The sequence below is a fragment of the Pongo abelii genome, chromosome 8 (assembly GCF_028885655.2).
Source record: "Pongo abelii isolate AG06213 chromosome 8, NHGRI_mPonAbe1-v2.0_pri, whole genome shotgun sequence".
In the NCBI taxonomy this organism is placed as follows: domain Eukaryota; kingdom Metazoa; phylum Chordata; class Mammalia; order Primates; family Hominidae; genus Pongo; species Pongo abelii.
In genome coordinates, this window is record NC_071993.2 from 8,041,179 (window position 1) to 8,069,127 (window position 27,949).

Genomic DNA, 27,949 nt, shown 5'->3' on the forward strand with positions numbered 1-27,949 from the left:
AGGGTATGCATCGATTAGCTGATGAAAATGTTGTGATCAGAGACTTATAGGAACCTAACCCTGTATTTCTCTTAAGAGCAGTGGTTCAGTATTTGTTAGTTCAGTGTTACCATAACTACTGCAGATAACAAGAAGTGACTGTATGTGTACATATGAATACATAGCTAACATGCTGTTGTGTAACAAGCCACCCCCAAACTTTAGCGGCTTAAAACAGCAACCATTTACTAGCTTACAATTCCATGAGTTTGCATTTTGGGTTGGCTCAGTCATGCGGCTCTTCTGCTGGACGAGGCTGGGATCACCCATACAATTTACTGTTGGCTGGTGGTCAATGGCTTTGCTCCTATGCCTGGTGCTTTGGCTGGGGCTCTGGGCCACACACTTCATCACCCCGCAGGCTAACCTGGGCTCATTCCTGTGGCAGTGGTTGCAGGTTTCCCAAGAGCAGCAGGAGGGCAAGTCCTTAGTGTGCAGCCGCTTTCCATGCCTCTGCTTCTGACACATTTGCCCATTGGCCAAAGCAAGTCACATGGCCACCCAAAATCATGTCCACCTCTTGATGAGAACAGCTGTAGAAGCCCAGTGGAAGGGCATAGATGCAGGGAGGGGAAGAATGTCTATTCATTTTTACAGTCTGACTCATACTTCTCATACTAAGTCGTTTACATACAAACTCATTTTTTACGTACTTTGTCTTACTGTTACTCAAAAGCCAAAGAGGTAGTACTTTCTGTTAACCTAAACTGGCATAAGAAGAAACTGAAGTTCAGAAGGATGGAGGAACCACATAGCCAATAATTGGCAGAGGCACATCATACATGTCTCTGTGATTGTAGGGTTTTTATTCTGTTTCTACTGTTTCGCCTTCTGATAGATAAATGGCTAATTTGCCTAATTTGTCTTATTCCTGGGGTGGGGAAAGGAATTGCAATGAGATTAGTTTCATCCCTACAGAACAATACTATTGTCTGTAAAATAAACTGTATCCTATGCATAGTCTTACTATTTTAAGTCTAGGAAAGTCATGATGATAGTGATTTGTGAATGTGTGGTGTTTGATTATAAATTTGATTTGCACAAAGGGCCTACATCCTGGATATGGAATCTCAGTTGTAACAGAATTTATCCTGAAAGACTTAAAGGAAGATGATTAAAATATTAGAGATATTGACATTGTCTGAAGAGATCTACTTGTATTTATTTCTTGCAAAAAAAGAAAATCCACAATATTACCATAGCCAGGCCCTATTATGCTATTGTAATCATAGTTGAACCAAGAAGGGTGATTAACGATAGCAATTTATTGTATCTGAGGAGGAGAGAAAATAGGAGATGTTGTCGTTATCATAAATCATATCATAAATAACCAAAAAGAAGCACTCAGAATGCTTGTGTGGTGTCAGCAGCCAGCCCTTTCAGGCACGTTAGCCCAGGATGTAGCCATAGAAACCCCAAAGTCATATTGTTATCTTAGTCTTGCTGCAGTTATGTGATACAACAGTATTAACATATAGATTAGGCCATTTATAATACTAGGTGTCATTTCAGGTTGGCTTGCTTATATAGCATTTTAGTTTTTTATTGTGCAGAATGTTAGTGAAATAGTGCTTTTTTACAGGTCAGTGTGTACCTAGGTATTTATAACACATCATATTCACTCTACTATTAATTTCTTGTGTTATTGATTGGTTGTAATGTATGAATTGTCATTGCCTAATTGTCTTGTCTTTGCTAGTAATTTCATTTTTTAAGTAAACAGGTTTATTTTAAAAATACATACCCACTTACACATGTTGAGTTGTGTTTTAAGGGTCTGATATCTGTTACATTATAGACAGGACAGTTTTAAAATATTTTATAAGGAGATGTCAATGGAATTGTTTTTTAGCCTCATTTAGTACTGGAAGATATAATGATGAAGTGGATTATGATTGTTTTTGACGTCATGCCCTTCTTTTCCTTCCCAGCATCGAGTGCCTGTTTTCCTATTATTTCCTGACTGCCCCAACCTCTTCTCCTCACGGCAGCTTCCCAGCTGGGCCTGACCCTGACCTTCCTGGTAGTAATACCCTGTGTTCTACACTCACCTAATCCTCAACATTCCATCACGTTGTTTCACTTCGGTTCCATTTTCCCAGTCTTCTTACTTCAAAAAGTAGGATACAGTTGTTCATTTGTTAGTTTCATGGTCTTAAAAATATTTTCACAGCAACATTTTAAAGATACTGCCTTTACCCAAACACATAAATCAAGTGATAGAGTTTCAAGAACTGTTGCTTGTTTGTCAGTGAGATATTTAGGGGCAGGAGTAGCTCTGTCTTGCCCTTTAGATCATCCCACACACATGGCCAACTACATGTAGAGATGGCCCTAATAATAAAGATCTTCATCTCTTAGAAGGAGGAGGTCAGATGCCAGTATTCACACTTTACAGATGAGAAAACTTAGGTCTTGGGAGGTGAAATGGGCTGTGCTGGGTTGAACTTGGCTCCGTGAACAGATCCCAGGTGTCATTTCAGTTAGGTTCTCTGCCCAGCCAACATTTCCATTCCTGCCTTCATACCCCTTGATGTGGCTCCATGTGTACCTTGTGCAGATTCCTGCCTACCATGTGAACTGATGGCCATAAAATGTGTTTGATTAAGGACAGCCAATCATGTCTTAATTGTCTTTGTAGTCCTAGTTAACACAGAGCTCTCCATAGTGAGATTCAGAGTGCACATCATAGGCGAATGAATGAATGAATTAGTCCTAGTTAACACAGAGCTCTCCATAGTGAGACTCAAGAGTGCACTCCATAGGCAAATGAGTGGATTAGTCCCAGTTAACACAGAGCTCTTCATAGTGAGATTCAGAGTGCACATCATAGGCGAATGAATGAATGAATTAGTCCCAGGTAACACAGAGCTCTTCATAGTGAGATTTAGAGTGCACTCCATAGGCAAATGAGTGGATTAGTCCTAGTTAACACAGAGCTCTCCATAGTGAGATTCAGAGGGCACTCCACAGGCAAATGAGTGGATTAGTCCTAGTTAACACAGAGCTCTTCATAGTGAGATTCAGAGTGCACTCCATAGGTGAATGAGTGAATTAGTCCTAGTTAACACGAGCTCTCCATAGTGAGATTTAGAGTGCACTCCATAGGCGAATGAATGAATTAGTCCCAGTTAACACAGAGCTCTCCGTAGTGAGATTCAGAGTGCACTCCATATGTGAATGAATGAATTTTAGTGGCATTGAGTCACTTCAAGGAACTGGTTGCAATAAATATACCTAAATTCAGATGAATAGAAAGGTATTTTTTGAAAAAAGTATGCTTTTTTGTTTTTCAACCTCTCTGCCCCACCTCTCCCATGCTGTCTAAGCATTCATTTAAATGATCCTTTCATTTGCTAGTAAAAGAGGAATCTATTATAAAAACAGTGACATGTATGGACTAATAGGAAAGTTTGTGCATCGTTATAGAAATTAATTTCTACGTCTACATACATTTTTCATTTACAGATTCTGACACAAGATTGTGTGTACACTTAACCAATCATAGGAAGTCTAGCTTTAAATACATTTAATTTTTGATGAAATATATGCAGATAGCATTTTGTTGTTCCTTTGCTTAAAGTTTAAGAATACAAGCATATTTTCTGCTTAGTTGGAGAACATGCCACTGAATTTTAAAGTTGCATGCGTCTGTGTAGTTAGTCAGATAAAAAGCTTTTATGCCATGTGCAAACAATTTCCCTTTATTTCCTAATGTCTATGAACTTTTTAGATTATAGTGTTTCTTTAAAGGCATTTACTATTCTAGTTAAAAAGATATTTTGTTCTAAGTCAATATTTATAGTAGCTTAGAATTAACCTCCCAAAAATCCTTTTGGTGTGTTCAGACCTTATTGCCTTGTTCTGTTTTTGTCTGAGAAGTTTAGAAAAGAAGCATGTTTTTCTCATTATTCCTCAGGAGAATGTAGGGAGTGTGGATTATTTGTTTGTGTTATTAATGAAGGAAAATTGAAATGGAATTTGTGGTGTCCTGCTCCCATCAACATTTGTAAAGCTTTTGAAAGATAGGAATTAATATGGATACATTTTGTTGCTTTTATGTGATTAAAAGGAATTTGACAATTGTTCTGCAGTCACACTCTGATGCTTTTAGGGTAAAGGATCATGATGTCTACAACTTATTCTCAAAGTTTTCCAAAATTATACTATAATTATGTAATTATATTAATAGATGTAGTTATATAATACATATGTTAATTAATGCATCAGGTTATAGGGTATTCACGAATTCTTTGTAGTATTCTTACAACTTTTCTACGTTTGAAATTATTTCAAATTTAAAAATTAAAAAATAGGCCGGGCACGGTGGCTCACGCCTGTAATCCTAGCACTTTGGGGGGCCAAGGTGGGCAGATCACGAGGTCAGGAGTTTGAGACCAGCCTGCCAACATAGTGAAATGTCGTCTCTACTAAAAACACAAAAGTTAGCCAGACATGGTGGCACGTGCCTGTAATCCCAGCTACTTGGGAGGTTGAGGCAGGAGAATCGCTTGACCCCGGGAGGTGGAGGTTGCAGTGAACCGGAATCGTGCCACTGCACTCCAGCCTGGGCAACAGAGTGAGACTCCGTCTCAAAAAATAATAATAATAATAATAATTTTAAAATAATTTTACAGTCAAATGTTGACCTGGAACCATTGATTGTTTAAACAAGAAGATATCTTAGAAAGCATCTCTGTCTCCCTATTTTTGTATACATTATGATCAGATACCCAGCTACCAATTAAATATCCGTCTAAAAGTGAATCTCTAGCTGTGGTGATGAATTTGTGCTGAGTCATTCATGATTTCACATCATTTCCCTTTTTGGTCTGGTGAAAAAAGCATACCAGACATGCAAAACATTTGGCAGAATGAAGAGTTCCTTCTTACTGTGGCCATTTCTTCTTTGAATTATAGCATTCACATTTTAGTGACTGTGAAAAACATGAAAAAATAGGGTTGTTAAGAGGGGACATGAATTTTAGTTACGATTTTTTTGAAAATAGGTATTATTACCACACTGGTTTAGGTGTGATTCTTCATGTCTTTAGTTTTTGTTGTTGTTAGTGTCTTTTTTCTACTAGAACTATAGGGGTTATATAATAATTTATGGGATTCTTTGATGAATGACAGTTTAATCAATTGTAACACATAATTTTCAATACATTCTTACACATGGGAAAAGCAAATCAAAAGTCATATCACTATAAACTTTAACCAGACTTTAGCACAAGCAGAAAAGGTGACACCACTTTTGTGAATAATCCTTACTATGCCTTTAGGGACATGAGCTTTAATACCTATCCAGAACTACCTTTCCTTAGTTAAATACCCACTGTCCTTCAAAGCTTCCCCAACAGCCCTCGATGGCTTTCATGGAGCGATGGGGAGATTAGGGCAGATGGCTGAGGTGAATTCACATCACCCATGGATGCTAACTCTGGATGTGTGCCGCTATTGGATGGTTTTACAGAAATTACGGGGAGGAGAGTTGTTTTTTGTTTTTTTAATCTTCTCAAAAGGGTTACAAGGTTAACTTTCCAAGGCATATCTCTATTATTTATGGGTATTATTATTTAGAAGTTTGAATACTTACCTTTAGTGATTAATTTTCAGAATGCTCTCAAGATAAATGGTGCTAATGAACTGGTCTTGTTGATCAAGGAACTAATGTGCTAAGAAGGTGAAGAACTTGTGTAAAAACTTACAACTAACAATCGATTTTTTAAATTATTTTTTTCAATATTTGTTTCTCACATATGTACAGAAGAGTCCTTTTCTCCCATTTCAGAACACTAAAATAACAGAAAATGAGTTCTTAGTTCTCTGGAAATAAAAATCTTTGAAATATTTCATATATACACATGCTGTCTGTCTCACGCTCTCTCTAGCACTCTCTCTCTCTCAATGTTGCAACACAGCTATTATTATTATTATGTCTATATTTGTGTTAAAGTAGAAAGGGCCTGTGACCCCAATTTTTTTTTATTATTTTTGCAATAACATATCAAGATTAGATATCTTGTAATATTAAGCTTATGCTGACCAAATTTTGCAGTTTTATAATACACAGGCTTCCACAGATTAGTATAGGAAAATATTTTTAAGACATTTGTAGGATATTTTACAGATTATTAATAAATGATGATCATTCTACACATGCATGCAAAGAATACTTTGTTGCCATTCAATTATTATGAAACTGAAATTCACCTTTACCAGTGGTAGAGGCTAAACAGTTCAATAGCCATTACACATTTATCTTATTCCAAACACTTAAAACATAGAATTAAAATTATTCATGTAGTAAAAAGCCAGATACTCATTATGTGTAACCATCAACCAAGTCTGCATTTGAGCAGGCAGAAGCTAGATCAACTGTATTTATTTGTTTTAATTTTAAAAATTCTAATATTTTTAAAATAAAATATGTTCACTCAAGTGGAAAACTTTTATACCAGGAGAATGGATTAGCTACCATTGGACATTTCTGCAGCAGTGAAAATAAGTGAACTACAGCTACCTGCATCAACCTGGGTGAACCTTAGAAACATAATGTTGGGTAAAAATTAAAAAAAAAAAAAAAAAAAGAACATGATAGTATCATACTATTTATGTAAAGTTCAAAAACAAGCAAACTACCTACAAATGTGGTAAAACTACAAAGGAAACAGATTGAAGATCAAGCTAGTAGTTCCCTGGGGGCTGGGGTAGGCGTGGAGAAAGCAGGGGTGGGTGGGAAAGGAGCCACAGGACTGGGAGGGCCCTGCTCATGCTCTTCTGAAGCAGGCGATGGCCTCGCAGGTATTCACTGAGTATCAGGTATTCACTGATTATTATGCTTCATAACTTCCATGCGCGTTACTTATTCCTGCTGGTAGGTATCAGATCATTTCTAATTTTAAAAATTGTTTAAGTATCTTCACACTTTGCCCTTTTCTTATTAAAAGTTTTAGGCTTTTGGCCAGGCGCAGTGGCTCACCCTGTAATCCCAGCATTTTGGGAGGCTGAGGCGGGCGGATCACAAGGTCAGGACATAGAGAACATCCTGGCTAACATGATGAAACCCCGTCTCTACTAAAAATACACACACACAAAATTAGCTGGGCGTGGTGGCGGGCGCCTGTAGTCTCAGCTACTTGGAAGGCTGAGGCAGGAGAATGGCGTGAACCCAGGAGGCGGAGCTTGCAGTGAGCCGAGATCGTGCCATTGCACCCTAGCCTGGGTGACAGAACGAGATTCCGTCTCACACACACACACACACACACAAAAAAAAAAAGTTTCAGGCTTTTTCTTCTGACGAAGTCCTTTGTTCATTTTAATTGATTTTGATGCTGCAGTTGAAGCTTTCTTATAAAATCTTAAGTAAATAAGAAAGTGTAAATTAAACTAATAAAAATAAGGAACCTTTGTTGGTTCTAAAAAAAATCTATTTTAAAACATTTGTATTTTTAAGTATTCCTAAAACCAACGCTTGAAGTGGTTTAGTTTTATAATTCATTTATATTCCTTTAAATAACATAAAGGAATGAATACAAGTTTTTGCAGTATTAAGTAACATAAAGGAATGAATATAAATTTTTGCAGTAGGAACTTGAAAAACAAAAGTGAAAATAAACAGTAAAAACAAAATAACAAAAACAGAATAAACCTAGCTTGTGGAGTCTTACTTTAAATCAAGCTTAATGTTAATTTTTTTTTACTGAAACACAAACAACCATCATTAATTTTTTGATACCCTTATGAGTTATTTGAGCTCACAAAGTAAACCAATATATTTTCTAAAGTAGTTGTATGAAACCATCCCAGTTTTCCTAGCCAAGCCACACATTCTTCCTTCATTCAGAGGCCTATCTTGTAGCCATTTTGCCAGTTCTAATCTGATAGAATTGCACATTAGTAAAATAATATATCTTACTATACAGAAAAATCCAAATTTTCAAGTTATTCTAACTATAAAGCAGAGCTTACATCCAGAAGACTTGAAACTGTCTTACTAGTAGTCCTGGGTATCCCCTGTAGTCCCTTTCTAGGGAATGCTTAGAGTAGAGCAGTTTCCTTCTGGTCTCCCAGTATCCCTAAGGCCTTCCCTGGAGAACACACACTGTTAGAGCTGAGCTATATCCAGATTAGTCCCCAGAGTTAGAAGAGCAGGATGCACCATAACATACTCTAAAGACCGGTTATCCTGCCTAAGCCAAACCTTTATCGTTCTGCTTTGGCATCATTGGGATTTATGAACCTCTGTGGAGTAGGAGGAGGTTCTTTGAAATTTAGAAATGTAATATTAATAAGTGAATGTTCATTCACTTTCAGAATACCCTAAAGCTGTCTTCTTTCTGATTTTCTCATGTTTATCTGTTGGCAGTTGAGCAGATCTGAAGTCCGTCTTGTCATTCTGATAGCAAAAGCGAGCGAGGGAGGGAAAAGTTTAGATGAGCTGAATGTGGTAGGTCTAGGACAGGGGTCAGCAAATCTTTTTTTGTAAAGAGCTGGATAGTAAATATTCTAGGCTTTCTTTGTTGCATGTATAACTGGAACACAGTAGACCCCAAAGAGAGTACGTGGTTATTTCTAGTTGCTAAGAGAAGGCATTACAGAAGAGATAATACTTGGGAGCCTTAGAAGTTGCCAACATGTTAGGAAGGAAAAGACATTTCAGGCACGGGGAATCGCATGTGCAGAGGTACAGGAGTGTGACCACATATTTGGGGATTGCAGATAAGTTAGCATGGCTGGAATGGGTAGAGCATGCAGGGGCTCACTGTGAATGACGAGGTTACTTCCCTAGCTTAGAGGGAGCACCTTGTCAGTCATACTGGAGAAATTGGATTTTTATATTTTATTTTTTCCTCCAATTTCCCAGATGGAGAGGATTTTTGTATTTTAGAATAGTGATTTTCAAACATGTTTTAGCCTCACAACAAAAGCTTTTGTGGAAGCTCTGCATGTAAAATAGATAACCCGAGGCATAACTCTTCCATGTAATAAAGAACAGCCGTCTCTTCTGTGTAGTAGCCTCAGAAGGGGTTCTACAAACCCTCAATTTCCAAGGGATGCCTTTTACAAACTGCTTCTGAAGGAAGCAATAAAAGGTTTTTAAGACGAGGAACCACACGCTCAGATTTGCGTGTTCAGAAGATCACCATAAGACAACGTGAGAGATGGTTCTGAGAAAGCTGCACTGGAGGCCGAGACTAGGTAGAAGGTCCTTGCAGCCATACAGAGAAGAGGTGCTGAACATTGAAATTAAGAAGACAGAAGCAGGGGGAAAGCATATGAACGCAAATAGAGTAGAAAACTTGTGCTGTCAATTCAGATCTGGCGGAGAAGATGGGAGAGAATCTAGAATGACCCCAGGTTCCTGACTTGGGACCTGGTGGGTGATGCCATCATTATCGTGAATCGGTAGCATAATTGATGAGGTTGTGATGTTCTTTATGATTTACTAAGTACTTTTCCATGCATCATCTCACGTGTTCTCTATCTGTGCATCCTTCATGCTTTTGCAGCATGGCTTCTGCTGTTGGCCTCATCCTCGTTGATGTCTTAAGCATTTGGCTTTGTTCACTTGCCGTCTGCATTAAAACTCTTGCTCCCTTGATCTCTTTGACATCTGACCCTCCATGTATCTCTTCAGTTCTTCTTCCTCTTCTTTTTATGTATAGGTATTCCTCAAAATACCTGAACCTGTTTCCTCTTGTTTCTTCCTTGTTCATATCATCCATCATGGTGACTTTAGTTATCTCAACAACGCTCTTTCTCTCATGCACTCTGTCCTGTTTTCTGATCATCTGTATTATATTTCAGCTGCCGAGTAGGCATCGCAGACTAAATGTTCATCAAACTCTGTGTCTAGGGATTGAGCTAATAATCATTGTCCTTTTCTATTTCCTTATTTCCTGTTTCTGTTCATCACTACATTTATCACTCACTAAGGCTCAAAGCTTTCTTTCCCTTTTTTTTTTCTTTAAAAATAGGGTCTCGCTCTGTCGCCCAGGCTGGAGTGCAGTGGCGCAATCATGGCTCATTGCAGCCTCAGCCTTCTGGGCTCAGGTGACCCTTGCACCTCAGTCTCCCAGGTAGCTGGGACTACAGACACGCACCACAATGCCCAGCTAATTTTTGTATTTTTTGGTAAAGATGGAGTCTCACTATGTTGCCCAGGCTGGTTTCAAACTCTTGGGCTCAGGTAATCCTACTCCCTCGGCCTCCCAAGATGTTGACATTACAGGCATGAGCCACCATGCCTGACCAGGCTCAAAGCTTTGAAACTGTGTTTGAGTCCTTGCTCAAGTCTTATACCCTAATCATTTATCAGATTCTATCCATTCTATCCTCAGAATATCCTTCACCCCTGCTGCTTCCTAATCGTTTCCACTGTTCTAGCTCTGACCCTTACTGCCTCTCACATCACTTCAGTAACCCATGTTATTGCTCTCCTTCTGTACCCATTACCTCCCACCCCCATCCATCATGCGTGTTCCTGCCAGTGTGACTTTTCCCAACACATACCCCACACGTTTTTCTCTGTTGTCTAAAATCCTTCTAGGTCCAAACTACCAGTAGAATAAAGATTATATTTCATTTTCTGGAATTCAAAAGTCCTAGGATCTGGATGCAACTTTACTAAACCTGCTTCCCACTGCTCCCCACCTTGCACTCTACTTTCCAGACAAATAATTTTCTGTTTCTCTTACTCTCCCCGTGTTTCACCTTCATCTCTTTGTCATCTGACCCTTTGTCCTGGACTTCACCACTTCCAGTCTCCAAGTATCCCAAACACTGCATAATTAATTAAGCCTCCTCTGCATGCTCGACCTCGCTGAGATCTGTCTCTCCTTTGACCTGCTGTAGCACTTTGTCTGTGGCACTGATCACTTTCTGTGGGCTAGACACATCTGTTATTGCTGCACTAAACTGTGAGCTTTTTTAGTTATGATTTATTTCTGATTTATTTCAGTGGCTCTTTTAGACTTCATCGTTGTGCATTATATGCTTAGTTAATATGTGTTGGGAGAAATAATCCGATCTTAGAAAAACTCAGCCAAGTAGGCAGGGCAAGTAACATCGGCTCCTTTTTGAAAGATTAGGAAACAGGCTCAGAGAGGTTGAGAGAGTCCCTAAGGCTGGTTGCTCTCTAGTGCCATAACTCTAGCCAAAAAACCATTTGTCAAGTGCCTAAACCAAGTGTATTTCATTGCACCATACTCCCTCTCCAAGTGGCTCACATGAAGCAAGCAAAATAGAAGACATAAGTAGTATATGAATTTGTTATAAAAGTCCTAAAAATACCTTTCTGTCATTCCTGATAATAATAATAATCCATATTAAGTCCTATAATAATCCATCTCTTGATTTTTTAGAGGGCGTGTGGGTGCGCACATGTGCTTCTATGTGCATGAAAGGAGGTTAGACAAAGATGGCGTTTACTGGTTAGGAAAAGAATTAATTCAGGAAACAACAGAAGGCCAACTGGAAATACCGAGCAATTTCCAGATCCTGAGGTTAGGGCCAGACCATGTGAAAGGACAATGATCAATTTGTACATCTGCTGTTACTGACTGCCACTCTTTTAAGAATGATGGCGCACATGTTTGGAAGATCCTTGAAAACTAACTTACTTTTTAAACGCTGTCAATAATTTCCTTTTTTTTTTTTTTTTTTTGAGAAATCATGTTTGAACGCCGCATGTTCTCACTCATAAGTGGGAGTTGAACAATGAGAACACATGGACACTGGGAGGGGAACATCACACACTGGTGCCTGTTGGGAGGTCGGGAGCTGGGGGAGGGATAGCGTTAGGAGAAATACCTAATGTAAATGACGAGTTGATGGGTGCAGCAAATTAACAGGGCACATGTATACCTGTGTAACAAACCTGCACGTTGTGCCCATGTACCCTAGAACTTAAAGTATAATAATAAAAAAGAAAGAAAAAAGAAATCATGTTTGAAGCATTGTTTTTATTTCTTAGGTTTTGTTACATTCCAATAATATTTATTTTTTTCTTCCTTTTTCTTCCTTTACCAGAAGAAGAAGAAGAGCAGGTGCCCACTGATGGAGGCACATCAGCAGAAGCCATGCAGGTTCCCTTGGAAGAAGATGATGAATTGGAGGAGGAAGAAATTATTAATGATGAGAATTTCCTGGGCAAGAGACCACTGGATAGTCCGGAAGCTGAAGAACTGCCAGCCATGAAGCGGCCTCGGCTATTAAGCACTAAAGGGGACACACTAGATGTTGTGTTATTGGAAGCTCGAGAGCCACTCAGCTCAATAAATACTCAGAAGATCCCGCCAATGCTTTCTCCAGTCCACGCACAGGACAGTACAGACTTGGCCCCTCCCTCACCCGAGCCGCCAATGTTGGCTCCAGTTGCAAAATCACAAATGCCAACTGCAAAACCATTAGAAACAAAGTCATTTACACCTAAAACAAAGACTAAAACTAGCTCTCCAGGACAGAAGACTAAATCACCTAAAACCGCCCAGTCACCAGCAATGGTCGGAAGTCCTATTCGATCACCAAAAACTGTATCCAAAGAAAAGAAATCACCTGGACGTTCCAAGAGCCCCAAGAGTCCCAAGAGCCCCAAGGTCACGACTCATATTCCCCAAACACCTGTGAGACCTGAAACGCCCAACAGGACTCCTTCAGCTACACTCAGTGAAAAAATCAGTAAAGAGACTATCCAGGTAAAACAAATACAGACACCCCCTGATGCTGGGAAACTGAACAGTGAGAATCAGCCGAAAAAGGCTGTGGTAGCAGATAAAACGATTGAGGCCTCTATCGATGCTGTGATTGCACGAGCCTGTGCTGAGCGAGAGCCAGATCCTTTCGAATTTTCTTCTGGATCAGAATCTGAAGGAGACATTTTTACTAGCCCTAAGAGAATTTCAGGCCCGGAGTGTACCACTCCCAAAGCTTCCACTTCCACGAACAATTTCACAAAGTCAGGATCCACTCCTCTGCCTCTTTCCGGTGGAACCTCAAGTTCCGATAACTCATGGACAATGGATGCCTCCATTGATGAGGTTGTACGTAAAGCAAAACTGGGAACACCTTCGAATATGCCCCCCAACTTTCCTTATATCTCTTCTCCGTCAGTGTCTCCTCCCACTCCCGAACCTCTCCACAAGGTGTATGAGGAGAAAACCAAGCTGCCTTCCTCCGTGGAGGTAAAGAAGAAGTTGAAAAAGGAACTAAAGACTAAAATGAAAAAGAAAGAAAAGCAGAGAGATAGGGAGAGGGAAAAAGACAAGAACAAGGACAAAAGTAAGGAGAAGGATAAAGTGAAAGAGAAAGAGAAAGACAAGGAAGCTGGCAGGGAAACAAAGTATCCCTGGAAGGAATTTCTTAAAGAGGAAGAGGCAGATCCCTACAAGTTTAAAATCAAAGAATTTGAAGATGTTGATCCCAAAGTGAAATTGAAAGATGGGCTTGTGAGGAAGGAGAAAGAGAAGCATAAAGATAAGAAGAAAGATAGAGAGAAAGGCAAGAAAGATAAAGATAAGAGAGAGAAAGAAAAAGTGAAAGATAAAGGCAGAGAAGATAAGATGAAAGCCCCAGCACCCCCACTGGTGTTGCCCCCAAAAGAGTTGGCTCTGCCCTTGTTCAGCCCTGCCACAGCCTCCAGGGTCCCGGCCATGCTGCCATCTTTGTTGCCAGTGCTTCCAGAAAAACTGTTTGAGGAGAAAGAGAAGCCGAAGGAGAAAGAAAAGAAAAAGGACAAAAAGGAGAAGAAGAAAAAGAAGGAGAAAGAGAAGGAGAAGGAGAAGAAGGAGAAGGAAAGAGAGAAAGAGAAGAGAGAGAGAGAGAAGAGAGAAAAAGAGAAGGAGAAACACAAGCATGAAAAAGTAAGCAGTTTCTCATTTTTGGCCCTATCTGAACAGAGTCCTAGTGAGAAACACAGGTAAACAAAGCCCACAATTATATCTGTATTCTGGGTGTAAATCACCTATCACTTAAGTGGAAATATGTTTATAATGAGGTTACAAAATTTGATTTTAATTCTAAAACCCATAAACTTGTAATCAAGCCCTCAACACACTAGCAGATGTTAAAAATTCATAGCCTAAGAGGCATCTAATCGCAGACTATAAACTCTCTATTAGCTATGGTGATCTCTGGCAGCTTAAAAAAAACAAATCTGGGTTCTTAAATTGTGAATAATATTTATGTGAATTATCAAGTCTACTGCATTATATTTTGCACCCAAATATTGAGAAAGGCAGCATCCATGTTTCTAAAAGCATGCAAAACCACGGCACTATTTTAAGAGGACAGCAAGGCCCGTGGAAGGACCACTGCCTGGTTTTCTTTTTGGTGAGCCATTTTGGCATATGTTTAGGATTATGGCTGTCTACAGAACTTTCCGTAGCATCTTTTATTCCTTCCGTTTTCTGCTTTAATAAGATAAGGGCACATTTCTGAGTATCTAGGCTGATCTGGCAGCCTGGTGAGTAGGCAGAAAGTAATTCCACATGGCAGAAATGTTTGACCATCTCAGTAAGTCAGACTTCATTTCATAGCGTACAGCCAGAGAAAGTGATAGAAACCCCGCAGTTTTGTAGGCATTGGGGCCTCAGTCCTTGGGCTGTGACCTCTGCTTACCCGGCTTTGCTTTTCAGTCCGTGGTTTCTTGGATTACAGCAGCCGGCTGGGTTATTTGAAAATTTCTCATAAACTTTCTGAAAAAGTATCTCTTCATAGTGCCACCCCAGAGCTCCTAATGATCCCTTCCCTGCCCCCTAAAAGTTATCCTCTTTGAGCTTGGCCACAAAATAATATCCAGTAATTTTTTTCATATGATAAAATTTGATGTGTTTGACCTGCAGCAGATATATTACCAATAAATTCGGAGTATTTTTAACTTCAAACTTACCTAGAAAAATGAGTGTAGTTGACAGCAGTAATGGCAACTCCCATTTTTCTGCCTACCTTGATTCTTTCTTTGTTCTCTTTGGCTATCCTAAAATATAAAAAAAATGAAATGGGAATTCTGATATCAATAACTGAACATTGACAAATTAACAAGACACAGAAATCCAACTCTTATTTCCATTTTAAAAATCATTTTATTATATTATTATGCAATTTCTATATAGTAGTTGTCAGGTTTTAAAGCAGATCCATACACCTTACTTTCTCCTCCTAACACACCCGTGACATAGGTCCAGCAGGTATTATCATCGATATTTATGGAAGAGAAACTGAGCCTGAGAGAGTGACTTGTCCAGGATCAGGATGACACAGCTAGCAAGAGCCAGGTCAGTTACACTGCAGAGAGACTTCACATGGTGAGGTGTTTGTTGTTAGAGATATTGCCTGACAGCAGTTAGTCATTTATCCCTCGTGTACCTAGTAACTTGGCAGCTGAGCCCTCAGTAAATCAAACGGGGGACTGTTGCTTTCACCACCATCTTCACTTTGGAAAGTCAGTGGAGTTGTTTCAACAGCCATTATGAATTTGAGTGAAGCCATCAGATTAGGTTTGTAACAGCAGTCCCATGCCTTTCTACAGCATCTACCTGACCTTAGGGAAGAAAAGTCCCTCAGACCACCTTGGTGGAAGGCAAAGGCTCAGTCCCTCGAAGCACAGAGTCCACCTGAGAGAAAGATACACGTTCTTGGATCAGTTTTGATGGGCTATGGAGCAGGTACATGGCAAAAGATAAAAATGTAGAAAATTCAGCTATCTTATAAGACCTTTATAAATAATAAATAGTAATGTCTATAGAGTTAGACCTGAGTTCAGATCCTGACTTTTGTAAAATGGGCAAGTCATTTATATAAGGATTAAATGAGAACATACAGGGCGTGCTTAGTACCATATCTGATGCATAAATGTCAGTAGATGGAGAGGGTGTTCCATTCTGAATCAAACGATAAAATGTAGGAACCTGGAGATTGCTGCTCCATTGGACCGTATCAGCTAGCCTGTGTTAAGATGGGCAGGTCAGCTGTTAATAGGTTTTAAAAATTATTCTACTTCCTTGGCATTCTTTGGAATATTAGCCCTTGATACAAATAGGAAAGGATAAAGGTTAGGACAACCCATGGAAATGCCATTGACCAGGAGTAGAAATTGGGATAGTAACATAAATGTTAAGACTTCCCTTTCTTCAACCCCATTTAAATCCCCTAAGCACCACGGCATATGAGTAAACAAAAATACACCTGAAATGCGGTTCCATATGGTCCAAGAATTTTCCTACAGATCTACAGAAGTAAGGCACCAAAGGTTAAACTAAAGTGAGACATATCTAAGCTGCCCCAAGAAAATGTCTTCAGCCAAAAGAATGAAGGCCACAATCTCATTTTCCCTTCTCATCATCCTGACCAAGAGCAACTCTCTCAGACACTGACCCAGATCGGCAAGCAAGAGCATTTGTTTAAATTTTTCAATCTCCACATTTATTTTACTTGCTTATAAAGCCAATACCAAGAACCAATAAAGATGTGATTGATTAAAAAGGAATTTGCATGGTAGGTAGAAAGAGCTTTAGGCTTTGGAATCCAGCAGACCTGGAATAAGATCCAGGACAAGTGTTTTAGCTTCTTTAATCCTTAAGTATTTCATCTTTAGAGATAATGATAAGAACACTAAAAACAGCAAAACAGTCATAGTTAACACTGAGTAATTACTATGTGCTAAACACCATGCTAAGCACTTTAATTCCTTACCACAACCCTCTAAGATAGATGCTGTAATTATTATCACTTTAAGATGAGAAACTAAGGCTTAGAGAGATTAATAGACTTGCCCAAGATCACACATCTAGTAAGTGATTGAACAGGAGCCAAAATTTCAATCCAGGCTGTCAGATGCTATAATTTATGGTCCTCACTACCACACTTTTCTATATTATGTTAAAATGGGATAAGTGAAATCATTTGGTTGGTAACTCACTATAAGAAGTTCAAATTGTTTTCCTATTAATGATGATAAATCCAGAGAGTGGTGAGTTGTGCAAGCTTTTAGTTCCCCTTTGTGGGCAATCCGACACCTAGTCAGGGTTGGGACTCTAGACTGTTACTTATTTAAAATAGAACCACATTAACTTTTTATAAAACACATGTTAATGGCCAGGTGCAGTGGCTCATACTCCCAATACTTTAGGAGGCCAAGGCAGGAGGATTACTTGAGGCCAGAAATTTGAGACCAGCCTAGGCAACATAGTGAGACTATCTCTCCAAAAAAAAAAAAAAAAACAGAAAACTATTTTTTAAATTAACTAGGCATGGTGTTGCACATCTGGAGTCCCAGCTACTTGGGAGGCTGAGGTGGGAGGATAGCACCACTGCACTTCAGCTTGGGCAACAGAGTGAGACCCTGTCTTAAAAAAAAAAGACATGTTAAGAGCACTTATATCATCCAATTGGAGTCACAGCCATAATAGTTGTAGCAGTGATAAATCTAACAATACATTTCAGAACAGTTTAAAATTGTTGTTAATACTGTCACATTTGGGATTAAGTAAAATTTTTAAAAATGTTTTATTAAAATTTTTGTTTCTGTGTGGGTCGGTGTATATATTGCATGGATCTTTGGGGTTTAGATGAGTATATAGGATTACTTTAATTAAAATTTCCTCTTGTTCTTTTAAGTGATTTTTGGAGGGAGGATCATTTTGAAAAAATAAATGCATTTTTAAATTTATGTTAGTGGAACTGGATGGTTATACCTATATTCTTAAATAGAAGGTAAGCCAAAATCCATCTGTCAAATTGGAGAATCTGTTTTTACATTCGAATATGATCTGGAAAGGCACAGTAGAGTTTCACCCCAAAAATGCTGACATCACCCACCATCTGTAGATAAGTAAGTCCAGTGCTGGCTGAGGGAGCATGGCTTTGGCAGCCACACTGACCGGGGTGGAAATTCCAGCTCTGCCACTTACTCGTTATTCACCAACCTCTCATCCTCGCAGACCCTCTGCTTCCTTCCTCCGTCTCCTTCCTCCCATTCAAAACTAGGAAGAGACAGCAGCATTCTAAAGTTTAACTTTATCTCTGCTTAAAAACAGTAGTTTCATACCTTCTCGAAGAATATTCTGGCTTCAGAGGCTTTCTCTCTTCTGCCTTCTCTTAGAAAACACTAAATGGAGAGCAGTTTGTGTCATTTAATTGAGTAGAGGACTATAACAGTTCCTGAATTTTCATACACATATCCAATAGTGTTGATGATCAACCCATGCATAATTGGGAGTTGTCGATAATGGAAAGCCCATAAATTCTAGAAAGGATTCTCAACATTTTTTATCCTGTTGATTGAGGAATTGTTTTATTTGAACTTTGGCTACTGAACAAACTAACTCAATAGTAAATGATGTTAGCATCTACCACCTCTTGAGTGCCTACAGGTTCCAGGCCTTGCCAGAATTCAATGATTTAATTCTCCCAACAGCTCTGAGGGTTTGGTATAGTGGTTCCTGTTTTACAGTTGAGAAAACTGCACAGAAAGGTCGAGTACCTTGCTGCAGCCAGTGAGGGGAGGGGGCCCAGGCCTGTCTGCCCAAGGCCTGTGTTCTTTACTGCCCAGAACGGCCTTCTTAGCCACTTACCTCAGTCTGCTTTGGTGACCTAAGTGACAAATGCAAATGAGGGGGATAGGAATGGTTTGATGCTTGACAGTAAGGGGACATCATGATTTTATAAAATGTTAGTTCCTGGAGATACCTTAGAGAGCACCTGTTTAACTGCCATATTTTAAAGAGCAGGAAAGGGATATCCTTTACACTTTGATGACTTTAGCAATCAGAACAATTAAAAATTTTAATGTTTCTTTATCCCCAAGTCTTGTAGGATTTGCCCCCAAATAATCTTTTATTAAATTTAAACGGTTTGTTCTTTAGAGCATGATAAATCATCTAATTGGTTTGTGCCTTTAAGGAAGGGTTTTCATCCTTTTCCCCTTTCGTTTAAAGTAATGTAGTCTCATTCCAAGTCTTTTCTCATCAGCTATTGTAATTAATTAGTGAAATGAAGGGTTTTTTGGTAAATAAACCCAATAAAGGGGAGGGAAATATTTCCTTCTTGTTTCTCCTAACTGTATGTTCCAAGAGGAAATAAGAAACTTAATGTTTAAATGAGTATATTTAAATTTGTAGTTTACCCAAGGCCAGCTCCCAGCCTTTCTGACTCTACACTCTGAGCACAGACGGGAAAGCTCATGTTCTGTCTCAGCTGTCTACATGGGATGGCACTTGTTATACTTAACCACAACTGCACATCTTCTGACTCTGTTTAATATTTTAAATAGTTATCAGAGTTTACTTAGACTGTTTTTCTAAATGGAAATAATGTAAAGACCTTAATTGCTGAGAAATACAAGATGGTTACAGCCATAGTTCAGCATCCAAATGTTAGGTTATTCTGTTGAGCTTTCATCAGTACTATTTGTGAGTTTTTTTCTAACATACCGGCATAGATGGGAATCTGAACTAGTGCTTGCTAAATTTGCTGCTACCCTAGCTAGTATACATATATGGTGGGTTTTTTTTTTTGAATGAAAGGAGTTTAACATTAAAAAAATAAAAAAATAAAAAACCTTGGACAGATTATATTGACAAAGCTGCCCATTACCTTTGCAGAAAGTCCCTGTCAAAAGATAAACTTTAAAGCTGGAATGCATGAAAGAGTTCCAAGATAGAATTTAAATTTGAACTGATTCTTCATAGATAAGCTTTTTAAAAATCCACCTCTTTGCTTCAAGTCAGGATTTTAAAAATAAATTTCCCCTTTAAATCTCTTGAGCGATTTTCATTTTTTGCAAGGCCGCACTGCTGGTGTCCTGGAAAAATGGAGAGTTAGAGCTTTATCAGTTGGTGCCCTGAGGTATGTGGCAAAGAAGCTAAATCCTTGAAGATTAACAAAAAAAATGCAGCACATGGCAATAAGGGGCTTATATGACTACTAGTATTAGTTCAGGTGAAAGAAGTATTGCTTCTACATAAAACTGGACAAATCCACTGACAATGTATTTTTAGTTAGCTACAAAGGAGTCTTATATTGCTGGACTTTACCTCTTTGGTGAATTGGGAAGCTTAGTAATCCACTGTAAATGCTCTTCTGCGTGCCCCAATTCTCAGCATTACTCCAAAGTGCTGTTCTTTTATTTTAACCCTTAAAAGCTCATCGTGGCCCCAGATTTTGGCTTGATGCCATTAAAAGATGGCATTAGTCATGTCGTCTAAGTGATTGAAGTCATCCTTTTGTTTGTTGTTTTTGGGAAGTGCATGTGAGAAATTATTTTATGATTGTAGGAAATGCCTCTGTTTTTATTTTGGTGAGCACACAAGATAAAGTTAATGGAAACAAAAATCCGGGAAGAAATTTTAATTTAGAAATTGTACTTTCTGTATGTGTATTATTAGCATCCTCATTAATCTTTTTCTACAATCCCTTGAATTTTCTCAAGTTAAATCTACTTTAACTTGTTTTTAGGAATGAAATAAAAGTATTTAAGTAGTTTTTAGGTATATCCTGGTTTGCCTGGGACAATCCCAGTTATGTGGTATAATTAATAGCTCCCTCTTTTCCTGTCAGAGGCATCTGTGTTTAGATGATACAACCACTGTAATTACAGATGAAACTTTGAGCCGAGATAGCAGGTTGTGAATCATTCATTAATTCAACCAGTTGACTGAATACCTGTTGCCTTCAGGGCACATTTATACCACTTTAAATCTAACTTATGTGTTTCCACTTTTGTTTACTTAATTTTTACATATTGTATTATTTAGGTTTTTTTAATAGTAGATAATAAACAGACCATGTCTTGATTCCTTTGTCCTGCCAAGCCATTTAAGACAGTGTTGAAAACCCAGCTAGTTTAGTTGAGTGAAGGTAGGGCCAAGGTTAATGTCAGTTTCCATATAAACTAGTTAGTCTCCCATGGAGAACAAAATTTACAACTAACCCCAGCCATCTCACAAATATGTGTCATTTATCATAAGAGATATTTACAAATAAAGTGAATAGCTCCATGTAAGCCATCAACATTACCAGAAAAAGGACTCACAGTGTGCGTCAGAGAGTTAAGGAGCAGTAGGGTGAACAGGGGATGAATTTGGTGTCAGGAGACCTGGATTTAGGCCATTTACTTACTAACTTTGTAACTCTAGGCGAAGCACTTACTCTTTCTGAGCTCTTACATGGGAATAATAACACCATCCACACCTACCCTATAGAGCTGTGAAGATAGAGTTGAATAATGTAAATAGGACACAGTTCACCAAGTGCTATACAAGTGTAAGTTATTATTGGGTGTTATGGTAATAAAAATGGGCCAAACACACAACTCAGTAATAGTAGAGCAGAATTTTTTTAAAGGTACGTCAAACAGCTTTATTTTAAAATCAAGCTTAAGAAAAGGTTATTGGAATGCGTACATGCTAGTGTTGTCAGTTGAAGAAATAAGAAATATCACTTCTAATACCTCATCACTGATGACTGTGTAACCCTAAAATTGTTAGAGTGGAAGAATATAAGAGCTTCATATAATTTTTCATTTTCTGAATCAAAAAGACTGCATTCCGTCTCAGTTTTGCTATTTGTGTGACCTCAGAACAGAAAAGGAGAACAAAATGGAAAAGAAAGGAAAAATGGTTTTTCCATATATGATCAGTTTACGTGTAAAATGAAACCCACACTATCTACCCTACATGTTTGTTTTTTAAAAACCTTAATGAGCACATCGGGAATATAACCAAGCACAATGCCTGGCAAATTATAGGTAGCTTGCAAATGTTTGTTTATTTTTGTTATATTTGTTTATTCTTCCACAGATAACACAGAAAGATGAGGAAGTCTTAAATAGTTCATAAGACTGGACTATTTGTTTTCAGATTTGTTTAGATATAAAACTCTTCATTTAAAAAATGTTGGAGACAGCCAGGCACGGTGGCTCACGCCTGTTATCCCAGCACTTTGGGAGGCTGAGGCGGGCAGATCATGAGATCAGGAGTTTGAGACCACCCTAGCCAGCATGGTGAAACCCTGTCTCTAATACAAATACAAAAAGTAGCCGGGCATGGTGGCATGCACCTGTAATCCCAGCTACTCGGGAGGCTGAGGCAGGAGAATCACTTAAACCCAGGAGGTGGAGGTTGTGGTGAGCCGAGATTGTGCCACTGATCTCCAGCCTGGGCGACAGGGCGAGATTCCTTCTCAAACACACACACACACACGAGAGACTTGAACACTAACTAGTTATGCATGGGTCTTGCTCCACCCGCCACCCATCCCCCTCATGACCCTTGACCCTGGACCATACTGTCTGCAGGACCAGGTAAATGAAGGAGACATCAGCCAAGAGTGAGGTTGGCTAGGGGGAAGGGGCGATTTGTGGGCAAGTTGATAAGTTAAGATTTCAGTGTGATGAGATGAAATACTTATAGGATATTTAGTTGAAAATGTTTAATAGGCAACTTCATATTTTGGCCTTAGTGTCAATCAGTGCTAATCCAGACAGAAATTTTGAAGACATATTTTAAACTTAATGTTGAAACTGTGGGCAGGGATGAGATCACTAAAGAAACTGTAGCATGACAAGAGGAGAGGACCAAGTAAGGTTGGGTGAAAGAAGAGCAGTTTGTAAAGAAGGAAGGAGCATGAGAAGACCTATAATGGGAAAACATGCTGGGACATGAGGACGTTGGCAAGGGTTGAGGAATGAAGAAGAAGTGAGAAAACAGACAATGAAGTGAAGATAGAAATGTGTGAGAAATTGTTAGCTAGAGGTTGAAGAGAAGTTAAGAAAATGTTTAAGATGGAGTGGAGCACATTTAAAAGTGAGATGAAGGCCGGGCACGGTGGCTCACACCTGTAATCCCAGCACTTTGGGAGGCCGAGGCGGGTGGATCACGAGGTCAGGAGATCGAGACCATCCTGGCCAACACGGTGAAACCCCGTCTCTACTAAAAATACAAAAATTAGCCAGGCGTGGTGGCGGGCGCCTGTAATCCCAGCTACTTGGGAGGCTGAGGCAGGAGAATCGCTTGAACCCGGGAGTCGGAGGTTGCAGTGAGCCAAGATTGCCATTGCACTCCAGCCTGGCGACAGAACAAGACTCTGTCTCAAAAAAAAAGAGTGAGATGAAAATAATTCGTGGAACAGAGAGACTGAAGATACTGTAAATAAGCAGATGGTAGAGAAAGCTTCTTTAGAAGACAGCAGAAGACAGATGCTAGTGTAATAGTGGGCACAGGGAAGTTTGTAGGGAATTGAAGGAGCTCTCTTCAATACTGGTGGCCTCACCGGTATTTCCTGTGGAGTTGCATGTGTAGAAGGGAAGGAAGGTCATGGGAAGAGTCTTGAAAGTGCTGAAGATTGAAATCATTGCTTCATATTCATGCTTTACACTTATCTTAAGACTTACTAGTGTCGTATCCTGAGACAGGCACTAGAAAATAGCAGTAAGCAAAACGCACATGGTCTCTGCCCTTAGCTGGGTTAGCTGGTAAACAGCTAGTATTGGAGGCATACATGAAGCTGGAATTAAAAATGTTCTTTGGTATCGCGCGGTGCTCTGGGGAATGGTTTTAGGTTGGTCCTGGATGTATGGTGGAATAACTAAGAGGTAAAAGGGTTGGGGCAAGATAAGTTGATAATTTGACAAATGTCTGCCAAGCATCTCCTGCATGCCGGCACCATGCAAGGGAGCTGTCGAAGCAGTAGATCTTGATGGGCTGAGGGATTTGAAAAACAACTCTAGAAAGAGACAGGTAAATACATATGAGAAAATAATAGATTTGATCTACATGTACTATATTAACTTCATATGTTGATCATTATTTTCTGTGTTCCCCTTTAGAACCACTATACTGTTCTATTATGATGTAATTCTTGAGCTTGAAATACATAAATTAATGTTGCAACTAGTCAGTGACTAACAGTGAACCAGTGACATTAAACATCTGGCAGTGCTTGGGACAGTTCCTTACAACAAAGAACCATCCCACCAAAAATACCAATCCTACCGCCCCACCAAAAGACTCAGAGATAGACAATAATTTGGAAATGCAGAGCTTTTGTTTAGCTTGTTAATTCAAAATGTTGATTATATGATCTGCAAACCAACAATTGTGAAGAGACCCTTTAACATCAGACTTAGTTTCTGTGTTCTCTTCTGACGAACAGGTCAGATCTTTCTGAGGTTTTTATCTTATTTGGCAGCCATTGCCTTAACCACAAATCCATTCCAAAAGAGAATATCTGTTTTCGTTTTCTTTCTTTCTTTTTTTTTTTTTTTTTTTTTTAAGATGGAGTCTTGCTGTGTCACCCAGGATGGAGTGCAGTGGCACAATCTCGGCTCACTGCAACCTCCGCCTCCTGAGTTCAAGTGATTCTCCTGCCTCAGCCTCTTGAGTAGATGGGTCTACAGGCGCCCGCCACCATGCCTGGCTATTTTTTTTTTTTTTTTTTTTGAGACGGAGTCTTGCTCTGTTGCCCAGGCTGGAGTGCAGTGGCATGATCTCGGCTGACTGTAAGCTCCACCTCCCGGGTTTACGCCATTCTCCTGCCTCAGCCTCCTGAGTAGCTGGGACTACAGGCGCCCACCACCACGCCCAACTAATTTTTTGTATTTTTAGTTTCACCATGTTGGCCAAACTGATCTCGAACTCCTGACCTCGTGACGCCTGCCTCAGGCCTCCCAAAGTACTGAGATTACAGACGTGAGCCACCACGCCCTGCCTGTTTTTGTTTTCTTTTACAGCATTTCAGATTGTTTTACCCCAGCCAATAATTGAACAGTTGAATGGTACAATTACACTTAGTATTTCAACTTTCTCATTTGATAACGCAAACTTAAGATGAGTTTAATGTTTGTCAAGTTCCATAAACAGATGCTTTTATCTTATAGGGAAGACATCATTGCAGTTTTTTCTATTTATGTTAAGTCTGGTAATTATTTAAATGCTCCACCAGAAATGATCTAGGTAACAATTTTTGTTTAAAAATTTTAACAATATAATTAAGTCCAAAAGTTAACCCAAACAAATAGAAATAACTACCATATTTATATAACATGATTAAAGTTTGCAGAATTTCTCATGATGCCAGGTAGCCTTCAGTTGTACAGAATGGCCCAGATTGTCTTTCTGTCTAAATTTTAGCCATATTTAAGGCTTCAACTTTTTAACTCAGTTTGTGGGAGTGGGAGAGTAGGAGAAATGGTAGGAGGTACTTTTGTTGAAAAACCATATTGAACTTCAATGTGCTAACTTCCACAGATAAAAGTGGAACCAGTCGCTCTGGCCCCGAGTCCAGTTATCCCCAGATTAACTCTCCGAGTCGGTGCTGGCCAAGACAAGATGTAAGTATAAACGTTTTGAATCAGAGTGAAACAAATGAAAGTTAACCTTCTCTACTCTTTCCTAAGGGACTTAGAACTCCACAAGCTTCTCCCAGGTATGAAGCTGTAGGGTCAAGCTTTATTTTTAGAACTCTTCATTTTCAAGTTTTCATTGGTTTCTTTCACAGAGTAAATGCTTTCTGCTTTATTTGACTTAAAAGGATTTTTTTTTTCTTGTTCTTTTTCTCTTTTTTAAAGACTAGCACCTGACATTATTTCTGCATATTCTTTAAGGTCCCAGTTATCTGAAAAATAAGAAACTCTGTACTGAATGGACTTACTGCCACATTACACACAGGTGGATGCAATGTTACACTTTCTCAAGTACATAGTATCTGTCACCATGACAAAGAACAAAGATGCTCTTTTTGCTCAGATGGCACATGGTTTTATTCTGTACCTTAAAACAAACGCCACAGGCTTGGAGAGACAGTATGTAATGGTCACAACTGATGACTTAGTCCCCTCTTTTTTTTTTTAAGAAAGCCCTAGAAATGTAAACCCCACGTTTGCTGTTTGTCTTAATTTTCATGGAATCATCATATCAACCCACTTGTCTTTACAGTTAATCTGTTGGATATTTTTCTTTTATTCATTTTTTGGGGAAGCATTAAGGCCTACAGTGCTCTTACCTGATCCTAATAAGATAATGAAACATTGATTTTTGTTTTTGTAACTCATGTTGAAAATCATTCTCCTTGTTCTAAAAGCATATTATGCATCATTTAAATAAAATACACAAGATAAAAATTCTACAACCTTATTTTTCCCATTAAGCCTGAAAATGCAGTTTACATTGCAATCAAATATTGTGTTGAAAATAGGCTTACAAGGCATTCCATTTACATTCAATTTTTAGCCATAAAAGTGAGAGTAGGAGCCATGAATTTATTTAGTGGAGAGGACAGAAAATTTGCTTTGTATTCTCAGTGGTTCATTTCATCTTAAAAGTTACATGTATTGATACTGTTGCTTCTATCAATTCCACGTGTAGTGCAAAGAAAAAGTCCAGCATGATTCTGATGAATGTGAGCAGAGAGGCAACTTGGGTTTCCAGGGGAGTGTATACCCCTCTGAAGATTTAAAGGAGAAAATCAGATGGCTTCTGTTTTTCTCACCTAAATTCTCTGGATAATTTCCACATTACTCTTTTTGGTTGTGCCAGTAGAGACCTAGGAAATGCAGCAAAAATCCTGTGGATTCAGTGCTTTTGAAACCAGCTATCTGGTATACCTAGTGCCCCTATCTTACCTACAGAAGCATGAAGAATGTCCTCATCCCTTAACCAGTAGAGCTCAGAGAAGACCCAACCAAAGTAAATCTTCCATCTCCATGCAAATTCTGCATATGGGCTCATTTCTCTAAGAGGAAGATGTTGTTATCCATCATTCAACAAGTACTTTTCTCTTGCAGTTTATATTTATTCCCATTTCTCAGTAACTCACCATTACTTAGTCTTGACTCCCACACGGAAGTTTGGCTTGCTCATACCCTTTGGAGGAATAAGATTTGTTAAAAGGCATTGAAAAGCCAGGTGTGGTAGGCCGTGCCTGTAGTCCCAGTTACTTGGGAGGCTGAGGCAGGAAGATCACTTGAGGCCAGGAGTTCAAGGCTGCAGTGAGCTATGATTGTGCCCACTGCACTCCAGCCTGGGCAACAGAGCCAGACCCTGTCTCTAAAAATAAAAAATAAAAGGCAGCCAGGTGCGGTGGCTCACGCCTGTAATCCCAGCACTTTGGGAGGCCGAGGCAGGTGGATCACAAGGTCAGGATATCGAGACCATCCTGGCTAACACGGTGAAACCCCTTCTCTACTAAAAATACAAAAAATTAGCCAGGTGTGGTGGCAGGCGCCTGTAGTCCCAGCTACTTGGGAGGCTGAGAGGCAGGAGAATGGTGTGAACCTGGGAGGCAGAGCTTGCAGTGAGCCGAGATCGCGCCACTGAACTCCAGCCTGGGCAACAGAATGAGTCTCCGTCTCAAAAAATGAAAAAAAAAAAAGGCATTGATAGTTATACTCAACTCACCTGCCTTTAAGTGTCTTTCAGTCATTCTGTTGATTATTTATTCTGTTTTCCCCCTCAATAAATCACTCATACACCTGAGATATTGAAAAATGTGAGAAATCCTATTTAGAACAAAATGTCTAGTATCAGGGAAATTATAATACCCAGGTATTCTAGACAAATTGCCCTTGAAAGCATATTATATATCATGTAAACTTTCAGATATGTAAGTAATGACCCCCATGTTATATGAAGGATTAATCATTTGACCAAAGGCAGATGCAAGAAAATGCTTATAATGAACAAAGAGATAAATGAAGTGAAATAGATTACATTTTAAATTAAAATAGAGCGAGAAAGAAAGAGGACTAAATCTCACAGTAATAGAATTTTATGTAAAATAAATAAAACTTATTCAGTAAAGTGCTTTTTGTGGGGTGGGTGGTGGGGGGAGCTCGTGGTTCTAAATCAGGGGTCAGCAAATGATGGGCCAAATCCAGGCCACTGCCTGTTTTCTGTGACCTGCAAGTTAAGAT

General features: G+C 39.1%; 1 protein-coding gene across 4 annotated transcripts in view; it reads left to right on the forward strand.

Annotated features, from left to right (window-relative positions):
* TAF3 (TATA-box binding protein associated factor 3) overlaps positions 1-27,949 on the forward strand; it is a 206,678-nt gene that overhangs the window by 142,775 nt on the left and 35,954 nt on the right. For 3 of the 4 annotated variants that reach the window (XM_024254212.3, XM_054521898.2, XM_063727485.1), the window contains 2 exons: positions 12,076-13,904; positions 25,287-25,369. In XM_024254212.3, the coding sequence (XP_024109980.1) occupies positions 12,076-13,904; positions 25,287-25,369 (1,912 nt within the window). The remainder of the gene's footprint in view (positions 1-12,075; positions 13,905-25,286; positions 25,370-27,949) is intronic. The other variant, XM_054521897.2, reaches the window with a different exon arrangement.